Source organism: Aspergillus costaricaensis (assembly GCF_003184835.1).
Source record: "Aspergillus costaricaensis CBS 115574 unplaced genomic scaffold BO79scaffold_26, whole genome shotgun sequence".
Lineage (NCBI taxonomy): Eukaryota > Fungi > Ascomycota > Eurotiomycetes > Eurotiales > Aspergillaceae > Aspergillus > Aspergillus costaricensis.
This window is the reverse complement of record NW_020291826.1, coordinates 176004-190584: the sequence shown is the minus strand read 5'-3', so window position 1 is coordinate 190584 and position 14581 is coordinate 176004. Positions and strand designations below refer to the sequence as shown.

Here is a 14581-nt window from a genome sequence, read left to right as displayed (position 1 = left end):
TCTAGTATGAAAACAATCCATCATCTCCAGCAGAAATCAAAAGCGCTTCCTGACTTGTTACAGTCAGTGATAATTTTAAACTGGAATTTCCAATTGTACCTAAAGTCTTCAAAGGATCGCAGGACAAGAGCGACCAGGATTATTTTCTAGATAGCTACTTACTTACGCGAAAAAGGTAGAATGCCGATGATACTAGGCAGTATATATACATAGTATACTACCACCAGACTTTTAAAGTATGCCACAACTACTACTCTTATGCTTGTAGAAGTAATTGTGGCTGACAAATGGTGATATATCCAGCTAAGCATGTGACATCCGAATTCGGCCAAAACAAACCCCAGGAAGCAATCAACTTGACCACCAACCCACCATGGAGCCAAGGTGACAACTCTACCGGATATATAAACAGTACCACTCATCTGTTTGCATACCAAAATATTCATCAATTGCAAGAATATCATATATAAGGCCAAGCGCGCGCACTATAACTGATCTTCGGTCCCGCTCAGAACCCCGAGTCTTCCCCAGTTCTGGATGGGAGAACATCGAACCTTCTTTCCTGGTTGAAGAAGAAAATATTCCAACTTATAAACTCGAGAAGTTCTATCCAGTTCGTATTGGTGAAGTTTTCAACCATCGATATCAAGTGGTCGGCAAGCTCGGCTATGGTTCAACTGCGACAGTGTGGTTATGCCGTGATCTCTTGTAGGACCTACTGCTTTTATCACACGGTGAACTCGTTCTAACCAGATAGGGGCCATTGTTATGTAGCACTAAAAGTCTACATCACTTCAACATCCGTCTCTCAGAAACTTGAGATTTATAACCACCTAAGAACAATACAGTCCGATCACGCAGGCCAGTCATGTCTGCGACCGTTGATTGAAACGTTTCAGGTTCGGAATCCGGATGCGCATAGAATTCATACATGTCTTGTGCATCCGCCGCTGGGCATAAGCCTCGACCAGCTCGCACCACTCCTCCCTGGTAAGGTCATGAGTAGCTCTATGGTGAGAACCACTATGCGAAATATCCTCGCGGCTCTAGACTTCCTTCATACCGAAGCACAAGTCATACATACAGGTCAGTCACTCAGTTTTTCACGCGAGCTATTAACCTGCCACGGTTAGACTTGCTCTTGGCCAAAATTGACTGGTTTTGCAGACACCCAACCGAATAATATTCTTCTTGGTATCAAAGATACTTCAATTTTATCGCGTTTCGAAGAAGCGGAGGTTGAAGGTCCTGTACCTTGGAACGTTGGGATGGTGGTAAGTGACTTATTAGCTTGGTACCGATTTTTGATGAAAGGCTGACAGCAGCCGAAGATTTGGGATCTTTCAGAACATCGTCACCTTTTCAAGGCCCGGAATGACGAGGAAAAGCTGGATGATGGACAGCATTTAGCAGAAATGCAAGCTGTTCTAGGAAGGCCTCCTGCAGAGTTTCTCGCTCGAAGCGGGAGGTCGCTCCAATTTTGGGATGCCAACGGTTTGTACAACCCTCCCATGCCCGAAGCCGTCGTGTAAATGCACTAGAAGTAATAACGCCATTTTTGCTTCTAGGCCAATGGAAAGGTCCAGTTCCAATTCCGGATCACGATCTCGAGACTCTGGAAGAAAGACTTGAAGACAGCGAAAAGGAAGACTTCTTGCGATTCTTCAGGCGCATGCTTTGCTGGCTACCGGAGGAAAGAGCTACTGCGAAGGAGCTCTTGTTTGATCCCTGGTTGATGCATGGTCTCTTCAAGTGAAACATTTCAACCTATCCTTTGTCTTCTTGGCTTTTGTGCATTTTAGCAATTGAGAGAATCTTGACACTTTGTGTACGCACCCAAACTACCTGATGTTCTGCTTGTTACATAGTATCTGCCCGGTCATGCTTGCCGAAATTCGGAATCTGCCATTAAATAGCAGTGTTAGGATCATAACCCTCTTGGACTGGGTCCATGGAGCATTAATAACATCAGTGTTGTAGGTTTGTATAGAAGGCACTCCCCGCTACTATGGTTTCCGTTTGGAAATAATAAAATACCTGCTACAGAGCCGTCTCCACTAGACACCTTTTCGATGCGGGAGATACCAGTAAAATTGATCATGTGGGTGAACAGTATCTTTGCTACCGAACTTCACAGCCAAGCCTATATATGCTAGCATTGAACAGTTCCGATGCAGATTTCGCAGAGTGGCTCTCACCTAATTGTCAACAACAATATAATACAACCGCCACGCTGCACATACGAATTCACGCATCCCACTGACAACTAAGTACCCATTCAAAAAAAGTCAAATGTCTGCTCCAATCGATAGTTCCTGCACAATGCCTCCGGATAACGGTATGGTTCGCCAAGTTCTTGACAAACTCTATGAACATGTTCTGGAAATTAAAGATAGTGTGCCTGATGACGGCCACATAGATCCCCATGGCCTCGAGAATGTTGAACATATGATAGACTTTGATTTCGAGCATTTGGACAAAGAACTGGTGCCCCCATTCTACTTTGAACCGATGCAGTCCGCCGAGTTGAAAATGTTTCCACCTGATCCTGTACATGCGCGCCGCATGTTCAATATAGACGAGGAACAGACCCACGATGGATTGCCAGTATCGACTTCCTCCCGTTGCCGTCAGATTTCCAAGATCATTTCAATCCATGCAACCGGCAAAGCAATATCTCATCAAAACCTCCAGGTTGTTGTGTAAGTTTATCTTGAATTACCTTGAATGCATTCTATAGCGGATGATCCTCCTCTCTAACAAGATATTTATAACATATCAGGCAGCCTGACACTACCTTCTTCTTGGAAGCGAACCTCGCAAGACCTTACGGTAAAACAGGTTGGTGGAAAAATCCTCTTGCGGTAGAGCCCAAACCTGTTAATGGGAATGAATACCCCCATATCGCCCTCCACCTTGTTGAAAAAAGGGAGGCTCGCGAAAACTCAATCCTCTTTTCTGAATTCAGTACATTGGTTAAAGCCATGCGAGGTCGCGCACAACAACCAAGGATCGATTCAGAGTCAAAACGAAAGGATTCATATAATCGAGACGAGGCCGGAGAGGATTACAGAGACATCTTACCCCGGCCTTGGTTACTCACTTTTCCTGATGAGGAAATATTTCCTGTTCTGCTCATTTCTTGTGTCCTTCCACAACATGCCAGAATTTTCGCTGCGTGTATGTACCAGGGGAAGTTGGTGATCAGACAGTCGAAACTTTACAGCTTTGAATGGAGGGATAAGGCACCGGTTGAATTATTTACTCGGGTTTTTCTCAGTAAGCCGGTGGATACCAAGGGCGAGACTGGCCTTTCATGTTAGAGACTTGCTGCGCTGGAGTAAATGCCTTTTCTGTGAATGGTAGATAGTCGCCCTCGGTGCCTCATCGCGCCTCTGTCTGTTTCAATTACAAGAACTGGAAGATTTGGCTCTTTAACAAATTGGAAAATGATGATACTGACTTTATATTTGATGTCCAATACTGTAAGCACAAGTGTCTAGTAGCCGTAGGTTTATCCTCTGTTATTCTGCTTATGCACAAATGAAACATCTGATTGTCCGTGTCGGAGACCATCTATGACCTAGTATATACAAGGATATCAATCGCGCTGCCCCAAGTAAAAAAGAAGACTGTCCAAACTGAAGCGAGCTAGTGTAAAGCTAGGACATAAAGGCTTGTGACAAAATAAACCACAAAGACATATATATACCCACCCCTTAGTAAATAATAAAATTGTAGAAACCAAAGCCCAGTACGCCTGCTATGCATGTAATAATCTCCGTCCTTCACCTATCCAACGTTACCGCCGAGCGACTAATTCCCGCCGAAGACGACGGTCTCGACTTGGCGCTGCTCTTGCACTGCTGGATCTCATGATTGATGTCGAAGCTCTGCTGTAACCAGCTCCCCGCGTCGGCGATTGCCTGGCTTAGGTTGAAGCTGTCCGGGCCAGGGGCGACACCTTGGCCGTCTTGGATGGTGGTAGGATGGGAGTTTGACAAAGCTATTGGCAATGCGCTGCTTTGTTGGGTGTCGTCTGGGGTTTGTTGTTGGGCAGCGGGGGATTTGAGCGGGAGGATGGTTGGGTCTTCGCCTTCGTCTTCATCCTCGTCCTCGTCTTCCGATTCCGAGGATGATGGTGAGCCTGTGTTAGGGGTGGCAGTCCCCCGATCTATCCTACTCGACGATGGCATCTGGGGAGAAATGAATCGAGACCTGGCTTTCTTTTCTGTGCTAAAGGTGAAGGGCGTGACGGCGTCGATGATGCATTGAGTGCTCATCGGCATATGTGCAGTTCCTGGGGGTCTTGCTCGGGAGTATTTACCAACTCTGCTGGTATTCATTCGATGGAAGGGGGTAATGTCGTTGGCGGGTGATGAAGGTTGGTTGTGAGTTTCTCCTGGGTTGGGAACTTGGCTTTCCAGATCATTTTGGAAGGATTTCTGCGCGTGGAAGAGCGCTGCCTGTGTGTTGAACTGTGGGTCCGGAATGGTGTCGTTATCGCATTCTGAATTGGGCTTCGCCGCGGAGATCGTTTGCAGTGAGGTGACATTTTCAGCCAGAGCTGGATTTGCCGGCACTCGCTGGGCAGAGGGGTATTTATCGCTGATATTGACACCTTCAGCGGTGGTGGTTGATGATACTTTCCGTGACTGAGAGTTTCCCGGGTGATCAACAGTACCAGAACGGTCGGATACGATTGGATTATGCGGATTGTCTTCGCTCATATGCACATCGGCTTCAACGGCCTGCATTGAAGTTGTGTTTGGAGGTACTGGTGCGGGCTGACTTGAGACCCGGCTGTCTTCGACAACAGTTGTCTGGTGAGAGATCTGTTCATCCGCGTGCACCGGGACTGGCGAGGTGGTGCCATGTTCCGGATCAGCGGAGCGTTTCCTACGACGGAATTCAAACTTGGATAGGTGGGAAGTTGACGAGAGTACACAAATTGAGTTCTCATGATCCTCCGTCTCTAGTCGGACCCCAGGATGTCTGTTGGTGAGTTGAGCTTTGACACTGTCCGGCACACGACTGTCAAAGGTAGTCTCGTCTCGAGAGCCTGTACGAGCTTTTATTAAATTCTTCGTTGTGACTCGATAATCTGTGCCCGGAACTTGTATTGTGTAATGCCCTCCTTCCCGATATCGAGACGATATCGTAGTTGTAGGAGAAGTGGGTGGATCAACTTTCCGGAAGTTGATCTCTGCACGGTCCCTCTTCAGCCAGCTTTGCTCTGTATGCTGGAATGGGGTCAACGCATCCGAGTGTCCACTGGTCTCAATTGTCCTCTTGTGCAGTGCGACTGGCTTTGGTGTATTGTTCGAGCTTGATGTCCGACCACGGCTATCTCGTGGCCGTTTGGCCGACCGTTCACCCGTAGTGCCAGCTTGAGACTCTCTTTTCTTCGTGGAATATGATGGGTCGGAAAGAGGAACAGCAGACTTCGAGCGAGATATGCCTAGCGATTCGCGGTATAGGGGCCGTTTCTGCGGCACTGTCTCTGGGATAATAGGTCTTTCCGGATGTTCCAAATGCTTCCCTCCTGTCCGTATATGGCCACCAGTCTTTTGCCTGTCTTTCCTCCAGGGGTTGGTCCATCCGTTGTCGAAGGGTCCGCGAAGTGAAGCGGACAAGATGAAAAGTGGGGTGCCATGGCAATAGGCCTGGGCCAGCTTCTCTATGCGCTGATCCCGAGCAGCCCGGTCGCCTTCTTCTAGATCATCGTCGGAAGCGATAAGAGGATCGGAGTCGAGGTCTGGCGGGGAAGGCGAGATTGTTTCCAAGGAGAGCGGGGAAGCGGGTTGACGGAGTGGCATCGGGGAGACAGCGGTGATGGATCGGGGAAGAGGAGGGTGAGGATTCCAGGGGTGCAGCAGTCGAGGGCTGACTGCATCTGAGCTTGAGCAAAGAGGAATGTGGCGGATAGATCCTCATATCTTCTGGAGCAGGCAGATGTCAAATGTCAGGCATCATCAGCAGCATCGTGCATGATCCAAGTTGGACCGATGCGGTCAAGATCGATTCGCGGGCAAAAACCACTTAACGCGTCCACCGGCGCGGCTACCCCAGCAACGGAGCTTCTTTTCTCGGTCAGCCCCGGGTTACTTTCATCATTGACTGGATATCTGCTTGTGATTGTTCTTATTATAAGATGTTTGGCTGGCTACAGATGATATACATACAAATCATTGTTCGGTTCGATTTACAAGCCAGTGCGACTGAAACAAATGGTTGACCCCCTTAGCACTTACTACTCGATTACCCTCTTGATTAGGGAAAGTGATCTCCACTCCTGTCTAATATTGAGTCTAGTCTGGCATGCGACTGCAGAATTTGTCGCCGCAGTTGCAGATCTAAGTATAGTCGATGCGGTATACCGAGGCTGACAATGGTTGTCGGTGACAAATTGGAGATGAATTCGCTGTTCGCTGTCGCCGACAAGGCTGGTTACCACTCCCTGGATCCAGAGGCTGGGGACGGAATATTAGAACTTTGTAGATAACCACGCCGTTGTGAACAGGCTCCGTGATAGAGGAGAAGGCTGACTATGCGAGCCAAGCTGGAACTGGTATGGTTCTCGTAGACTTTCGATTACGGAGGATTTATCCGCTCTAGACCGGCAGAGGCGGTCGTGAGTTCTGCTTATTTTCGTGTTGTATACTATAAGTCACTCGCAATGAGGCTTAGACAGTGTTCTTCGTTCGTATGTCATCGTGGCCTTTCTCCCTGGAGGACACGTACATTCATCTCCTCAACCCCAGTCCATTGGTGAAACTACTCCATACTCATCGCAAGGTCTTCCAGTTCGGGCCAGCCAAAGGATTTGGCGAGAATACGACTCCGCACGGAGCAAGGGTGTGGCGGTGGTAGCTTATCCTGGAATTGAAAAGCCCCCCTATTTAGGTAGATTTTAGTTGCACGGGGATCGGGGGCTAGTACAACAAACAAATCTTGCCTCAGATCCAAGGTAGCCTCGATGGATCCCCAATTCGGTCGTATTCGTTCCGTTGCCCAGACTAGAGGATACTGTGTTGTGAAAATCCCAACCCCAGTATTTGATACACCTAAAACATTTCATGTGTGTGTGCGTGCGTTATTATGCAAATGCGATCATAAAATAGTGAATGCTTATGATTCGCAAGCTAAGATGAGAAAAGGATGATTTGGGGATGGTCCGGCAAAGCCGACGATCATCCATGGGCTGGTTGGGAGGAAGAGAGAGGAGCCGGTGGAGAAACAAGAGAAAAAAAAAAAAAAAAAAAAGAAAAAAAAAAAAAAAAAAAGGGAACCCCTGGCCAACAGAAAGTGGATCCTTCGCACGACTGACATCAACCCGCTCAACTCTCTCTCACTCTCACTCTCTCACTCTCCTCGCTGTCGCTCTCCTCCAGCCTGTCTTTTTTTCCTCTTCCCCCGTCCAATTTCTCACTTCTTTTTTTCTCTATTTATTCGCTTCGTCGTCTTCTTTTTTTGTAATACTATTTGTCTTGGGGTTTTATTCGAGTCCCTCCCTTTCATACCCGTCCGATCCTTGTTCAATTCGATCGCCGAGGTTCTTCTACTCTCGAACCTCGTTTCGCCCATTCCGCTCCGCTCGGTATCTTGTCCCGTCTCCTCTCTTCCCCTCCCTCGCTCTAATCGATGAATAGTGAGAACAGCGACTACTCGATCGTCAAGAACAATCAACAGAAAATTTGGACGACACAATCATGGCTCGTGTACGGAGAAGGTCCAGTAACCTGGGGGCGGATATTCGGGGAGACACCACCGCTCCCGCCATGTCCACCATGAACGAAGTCAGCCCCATTGAATCCGAAGCGCCTAAATGGGACAAGGTATGAAGCTCTCACGACTCGAAGTCGACTTTCGCTGGGGTTCTCCATTCCCCCGCTCACTCCTCCCCCAGGCCTTGCAGAATCAATCCGCCGAGAAACTTTCCAAGCCGCATACGAAGCGCCGCAAGAAGTCCCCGCTCCGTCGCTTCAAGGATGCGTGTCTCAAGCATACTTGGCTTCTGCCTCTCCTCATGCTCGTCGTTCTTCTGTCGCTCTACGCCATCAACCCGACCGAGTCCAATCCCATGCATAGCGCCATCTTCTTGTCTTATCCTCTGCCTCCGAAGGTCCCCGGTGGTCCGATCATGTATGGAAAGGGTCCCAAGGATATTACCTTTGTTTCGTTCTACACGATTGTTCTGTCATTTACTCGGGAATTCCTGATGCAGCGCCTGATCCGGCCTTTCGCCGTATACTGTGGGATTCGGGGCCGGGGTAAGACTGCTCGTTTCATGGAGCAAGTCTACACTGCGATCTACTTTGGCATCTTCGGTCCATTTGGTCTGTACGTCATGAGCCGGTCGGATATCTGGTATTTCAACACTACGGCCATGTTCGAAGGGTTCCCCCACCGGGAGCATGAAGGGTTGTTCAAGGCATTCTATCTGCTTGAGGCTAGTTACTGGGCCCAGCAGGCGATTGTCCTGATGCTGCAGCTGGAGAAGCCGCGCAAGGATTTCAAGGAGCTGGTGGGACACCACATCATCACTCTGGCTTTGATCGGATTGAGTTATCGCTTCCACTTCACTTACATGGGTATCGCCGTCTACATTACGCACGACATCTCGGACTTCTTCCTTGCTGTGAGTAACCGAATTCGAAGTCTACACTCCTGATCTTTGTGCTAATTGAGTTGCCATGCAGACCTCCAAGACCTTGAATTACCTCGACCACATCATCACTGTCCCTTACTTTGGTATGTTTGTGGGGATGTGGATCTACCTTCGCCATTATCTGAACCTCAAGATCCTCTGGGCTGTGTTGACCGAGTTCCGCACGGTTGGACCGTTCGAGCTGAACTGGGAGACTCAACAGTACAAGTGCTGGATCAGTCAGTACATTACTTTTGCCTTGTTGGCTAGTCTGCAAGCCGTGAACCTCTTCTGGCTTTTCCTGATCCTGCGCATCCTGAAGAACTACATCTTCACCAACGTCAAGAAGGACGAGAGAAGCGAAGACGAAGACTCGGAGGAGGAGGAAGTCCCTGTGCCGGACACGAACACCCACGCCACCCTTGCTACCGGCGTTGAGGGAACCAATGTGACTGCACGTGGCAAGGAGAACCAGACTCCGCAGGTGCTGATCAACGGCAAGCCCGTCAACTCCAAGAACTGAACTATCATTTCAGGAGTATCTCCATTCCTGTGGAGATTTATGTATCTCCCAATCCACAATCCACTACTCACGTGGACTGTATGAATTTTCTCATCATGGGGTTTGTTTATATTGTATGAACGGGAACATTTACGACAGCTTTGTTTGGACCTTGTTCAAGACAGAATTTTAACATCTTCTTTCCCCTTTATTACGGAGTATTTATTTTATTACATTTTTTGTCCGGTGCTCATGTCTACTCGGCATCTTATGTATTCATTTCCATCATCCTTGTTGTTTTATTTTTGCCCTTTTCTATTTTAGTCATTCATATGAAAGCATCATGCCCAAGGCTGCAGCATAGCCAGGAGTGAGACGGGTCAGGATGGACATTATAAAGTTAACGAGTGTTTCTCATCATCGAACCATGATTGATCGGGGTTGATTCTGCGGATCCCTGCCACTTCATGGACATAATATAATAATAGATCATTGTGCTGATTTGTCGACAAAAATAAATAAATCAATAAATAAATAAAAGATTAGCCAACATCCTCTCTTCACAGTAATTATAATTAACTATACAATTAGTTAGTAGTGTAGCCCCTTGAACCAGCCCCCTTCCATCCATCTATCCATACATACACACTACATCATGCATACATGCATGCATACAGGACAAGTAAGTAACTAATTTAAACCAACTACCACATGTACGGAGTACATTCTACATGACCAGTCACACACACATCATTGAGAAAAAAAAAATACAGTGTATCTAAGCCACAACCCCAGCCCAATCCCAATACCCAAAGTAGTGTCCTGCAGCAGCGCACGTCCCTCTTTCTCTCCCTTCCCCGCCCCCTCCCCGCGCTTCCATTATGATGACATCAAATCTACTTTGCAGCCAGTGTAGCTAACTAACTATATACGTGCATTCAACTTGAAGTTAACATGTCACTTTCGCTGGTGTATCTGTGCCAAACAAGGGCGCGGTAACCGTCGCATAGTCTGTGTTTCAAGTGGTTTCGGGGGTTTTGTTTTGTTACCTACTTAACTTACTATATTCATGGTATTAGGGGGGGTGGCATATAAAGTAGGAATTCTGTTAGGAATTACTTACTTCGGGGAAGGACAATATGCCACTGGATTAACTACTATGTAATATCATGCATACTGGTTCTCAAATGAGAGTTAACTGAGGGATTTAGTACTACGTAGCAAAGGAATTTTCAGGGTGGAGATGCCACTACTACTACTATTACTACTACCGTTTTACAGTTTGGGGACGAGAAGAGAAGAGAGCAAGATGGATGGAGGTTAGGAGAATAATAGTACGTGGTATACTGTCCAAGTCCCAAACAAGGCGCTACCTACTAACTTACTATAAAGGCAATGGATGCTTCCCCTACAAGAACAATATAATGCAAACGGTAACGGCACTTTTCATTTCCCCAATAAACATATCCCAAGAATTGTATCCAGGTTGATCCATCAGTCATCGCCCAGCAGTGCTGATAGCCTGAAATTTTGTTAGATTAGCCAATACAGTACAGAAATGGTATGGTATGGTACGGTGGTATCGAATGCTCTATTCATAAACTGAGGTAGTATGTTCCCATCGTAAGCGTCATGATAAGAGAAGATCATGTGTCTTGCATATTGTAGTCTTGGAAACCAATCCACTTTACAGGAATGGTTCTCTGTTCTTGAGCACCTGGGCTCGTCACGTCGACTGCCCTAGAGCGTACTGCTTTGCAGCGTGATCGGCAGGTTGGTTCAACGCGATAGCGGTGTCAGTAATGCTCGGTTTATTGTTCGGGGACAGACTTTAGTAGGTCGTCCGAGAACAAACAAAATGTGTGCGCGTGAAGCATGTCAGAGATCGCTGGTATAATGGCACATTTAGGACAGTTGTTTGTAGTCCAGCAATTGCTGAGAGTAAGAAAGAGGGCAAGCTTGCCAGGCCATCATGTCCCCATCCACTTCCAGAGCAGACGCATTAACTGTTTCTGATGGATGGGTTTCCCGATATGGTCGCTCATTCCCTGCTTCATATAATGCTCTATATCTCCTGGCAAAACGTTCCCTGTAAGCGCAATGATGGGCATCTCTAGTTCCATTTGCCGGATCTGTCGTGTCGCCTGTACACCATCCAGCACCGGCATGCCGATATCCATAAGAATGGTATTGTAGGATAAAGGCTGCTGCTTGACCAGTCGAACCGCCTCGGCTCCATCCCATGCTGTATCAACCCGCGCGAAGCCCATATTCTGGAGAAGCTTGAGCATCATCATTTGGTTAACCAAGTTATCCTCAACCAGGAGAACGTGTTTGTGAGGAGCAATGTCATGGATCTTTCGCTCGATATCACCAACGTCTTCAACGAATGTCCCAGTCATTCTAGCGGGCGGCGTCACGCTCACCCGATGCATCTTGGCTGTGACCCAGAAGACACTGCCATTTCTCTCAGGATTGGGCCGGTATCCGACACTGCCGTCCATGAGTTCGGCCAAACTCTTGCAGATCGATAAGCCGAGGCCCGTACCTTGATACCTCTTCGAACCAGACTCGGCGAAGCGTGTGAACGGTGTGAACAACGAGCCCATAGCATCTTCGGGAACACCAACTCCCGTATCCGCAACCTCGGTCCGGATGTTATATACACTGGGATCCTCCGCATCTTCGGAGAAAGTTGTGTTAATCTTGACGTATCCCTCCTCGGTGAACTTGACTGCATTGCTGATAAGATTCTGGAGGACCTGGCGATACCGCAACGGATCACCCTCGACCTGGGACGGAAAGTTGGGTGAGATGCAGCTGGTCATTTGAACGCCGGGTTTCAGAGCGCCCTTGCAGTTACGCACGACCGCGTTTGTGATACTGTCGACACTGAAAGTATCGGGATGTAGAGTGAAAGACCCCGAGGACAACTTGGAATAGTCGAGGACGTCATTGATGACTTGGAGCAAGACGTTGGTCGAATCTTCGATGATAGAGGAATATTCGTGCTGCTGTTCGTTCATGTCCGTGGCCATCAGCGATGTGAGGGCTAAAAGCATGCCGTTCATTGGCGTGCGAATCTCATGACTCATGTTGGCAAGGAAATCAGTCTTCAACCTCGATGACTCTTCAAAGGCCGCGATCATGCGGGCTTCGGCTGCATTGCGTTCCGTCAAGTCGCGAGTGACCTTGGTGAAGCCAATATGGCGGCCCAGAGCGTACATAGGGGTGATTAACACGTTGGCCCAAAACCTAGAACCATCCTTGCGGTACCGCCAGCCTTCGTCTTCCACTTTGCCCTCCCGAAGACATACCTCCAATTCTTTGCCGGGCTTATCCGCCATGCGATCCTCCAGGCTATAGAAGGTGGAAAAGTGACGTCCGATGATCTCCTTGGCCGAGTACCCTTTCAGCAGGGCTGCTCCCGTATTCCAAGTTACAATATGGCCACGTGTGTCGAGCATGAAGATGGCATAGTCCTTGACCGTGTCAAGCAGAACTTTGTAGGTCTCATTGGAGTAAGACCCATGGGATTTGGACACTGATTTAATCTGACGCTTGGTGATATCAAGTGCCTCCAGGACAATGTATAACAAATTAGAGTTTTCAAATATGGGGGTGATGCGAAGAGTATAGCAAGCGCTAGCATCGTCTATACAGATTTTGTCGATCGACTGGACGTCCTGCGTCGTGATGGCGGCGCGCAATGCGCCAAACAGAATAGCAATATCTATGGCCGGCAGTATGCGTGGACAGACGTCACAGATGAACCGGCCGAGTAACAGGTCCCTCGATAGCCCGGCGAACGCCACGTGGGAATTAGATACCTCCACTACATGTAATGAAGGATCAAGAATGACGCTGGGAATGGGGGTATAGCGATATATTCGACCTAGAGCCGCTGGAGGTTGCTGCACATCGGTATCGGGCATGTTCTTTTCACGGGGATGGGGCTTGTCATGCTCGTGAGGAGATTGCTTCGACTCGACCTTGAGTTTAAGATGATTCACCTCGTCATCATCCTCATCATCCGGTGGCGTGGTTACCATGGAGAAGTTGAGGGGTTGAGCTTGGGGCTTATTCTCGATATTGAGATGGAACAGGCGTTTATTGAGATCCATGGCCACCACATTTGGCAATGAAGACTGTTGCTTTACTCGATCTTGAGATGGTGGGGAAAGGGATCTTGCAACATCAGAACCGGTCAGGTAGGAATAGGGCATGGATTTTTTTGTAAGAAGAAGAGAGGAGAGGGGAGGAGGGGAGGAAGACAGAGAAAGGTAAAGGGAGAAAAGATGTAAGGGAATAGGAAATATGGAAGAGTGATGAATCCGGAAGGGGTAAAGGCAAGAAGAAGAAGAGAAGGATAGAAGGAGAATGAACAAGACGTTTGACCTAGGATTGGGGATGAGAATGGTATGGTATGGTTTTGGGTGTGGCTTTTTCTGGTGTGGAGGAAAGGCAGAGAGAGAGAGAGGATGCGGTGGTGGTTTTACTTCACTTTACCTTTACTGTATGGATGATGGTGTCAGATGGGCAGTGGGAGGCCCACCGGGATGGGACGAGGCGCACCATCGACGTCAACAGGGAGGGAGCAGAGGATGGGATGGACCAACCAGTGGACGGAAGGTTGGGCCGGTTGTCGCGGGGGAAAGACAAGCTGTGCTCTCACTGGCCACTGCGATCAGCCGCCAGCCCGTGGATCCTTTTAGCAGCAGCAAAAGAGGAGCCAGAAATGGATTGAAGAAAGAATGGGAGAGGCTGACTTGAAACTGTAAATCAAAAACAATAATCAAAATAAAATGAAAACTGGAAAAATTGCCGTCTTCTCCCCCTTGTGCCTGCCTTTCCCGGGGGATGCGCCTCATTCTGCTCCTCTTGTTTTTTTTGTCCCCATCCGTTGAGGTTTAATTACGCCCTCCGCCTTCTCCGGTAGAGACAGAACAGAGAAAGAGAGAGAGACAAGCAAGTCTAGAAGGTTTAGACAGGATGGAAAATTCTGCGCTCGTTCAAGATTCCGGTTTCAGGGTCTGGAATGCCTGGGTCTTGACCAAGGCAGCGCCCGCTCTTAGCTCTTTTTTCTACCACTAGGCGCCCATTGTTGGTGTACTTTTGTGTTTGTGAATTTGCTTCTGGAGGGCTGACCTCATACCATCCGCCCGAATGTTGATTTGAGGATGCAAAGATGATGTTTTTTTTGGAAGCGGGAAGGAAGGAACCTGCGAGAATCTCCAATCCGCAGCAGACCGCTAAACTACTTACAATCTACTATTAGTAGTCAGTTGAATAGATACTACTCCGTATTATACGGACGACTTCCGGCTGGAGAAATTCCCCTTGCAGTGTGGCGTCTAGCAAGTAGAGAAAGTAAATAGATGGTATGTCATCGGTCGGAAGATTGGAAATGATTTACTAGTTACTTACTT

At 48.1% G+C, this 14581-nt stretch overlaps 5 protein-coding genes across 5 annotated transcripts; 3 read left to right on the top strand and 2 right to left on the bottom strand.

Moving 5' to 3' along the window:
- Positions 1 to 287: 287 nt before the first annotated feature.
- On the top strand, positions 288 to 1957 carry BO79DRAFT_270887 (kinase-like protein; the record flags this gene model as incomplete). Its single annotated transcript, XM_025687316.1, has 6 exons — positions 288 to 384; positions 513 to 708; positions 758 to 1086; positions 1168 to 1274; positions 1323 to 1494; positions 1569 to 1957. 6 exons carry the CDS (start codon positions 288 to 290, stop codon positions 1754 to 1756), a joined length of 1089 nt encoding a protein of 362 aa, XP_025537121.1. The 3' UTR covers positions 1757 to 1957.
- A 365-nt stretch (positions 1958 to 2322) lies between these two features.
- Positions 2323 to 3323, top strand: BO79DRAFT_153683 (uncharacterized protein; the record flags this gene model as incomplete). Its single annotated transcript, XM_025678722.1, has 2 exons — positions 2323 to 2702; positions 2783 to 3323. The coding sequence occupies 2 exons, from the start codon at positions 2323 to 2325 to the stop codon at positions 3321 to 3323; spliced, it is 921 nt and encodes a 306-aa protein (XP_025537120.1).
- A 465-nt stretch (positions 3324 to 3788) lies between these two features.
- On the bottom strand, positions 3789 to 5936 carry BO79DRAFT_246985 (uncharacterized protein; the record flags this gene model as incomplete). The annotated part of the gene is made up of 1 exon (XM_025685613.1): positions 3789 to 5936. Exon 1 carries the CDS (start codon positions 5817 to 5819, stop codon positions 3789 to 3791), a length of 2031 nt encoding a protein of 676 aa, XP_025537119.1. The 5' UTR covers positions 5820 to 5936.
- Positions 5937 to 7355: 1419 nt separating this feature from the next.
- Positions 7356 to 9568, top strand: BO79DRAFT_199437 (TLC domain-containing protein). The gene is made up of 4 exons (XM_025681417.1): positions 7356 to 7600; positions 7653 to 7838; positions 7910 to 8641; positions 8703 to 9568. The coding sequence occupies exons 2-4, from the start codon at positions 7713 to 7715 to the stop codon at positions 9171 to 9173; spliced, it is 1329 nt and encodes a 442-aa protein (XP_025537118.1). The 5' UTR covers positions 7356 to 7600; positions 7653 to 7712; the 3' UTR covers positions 9174 to 9568.
- Positions 9569 to 10882: 1314 nt separating this feature from the next.
- Positions 10883 to 13478, bottom strand: fos-1 (sensor histidine kinase/response regulator Fos-1/TcsA). The gene has a single exon (XM_025689152.1). It carries the CDS (start codon positions 13376 to 13378, stop codon positions 11123 to 11125), a length of 2256 nt encoding a protein of 751 aa, XP_025537117.1. The 5' UTR covers positions 13379 to 13478; the 3' UTR covers positions 10883 to 11122.
- Positions 13479 to 14581: the final 1103 nt, after the last annotated feature.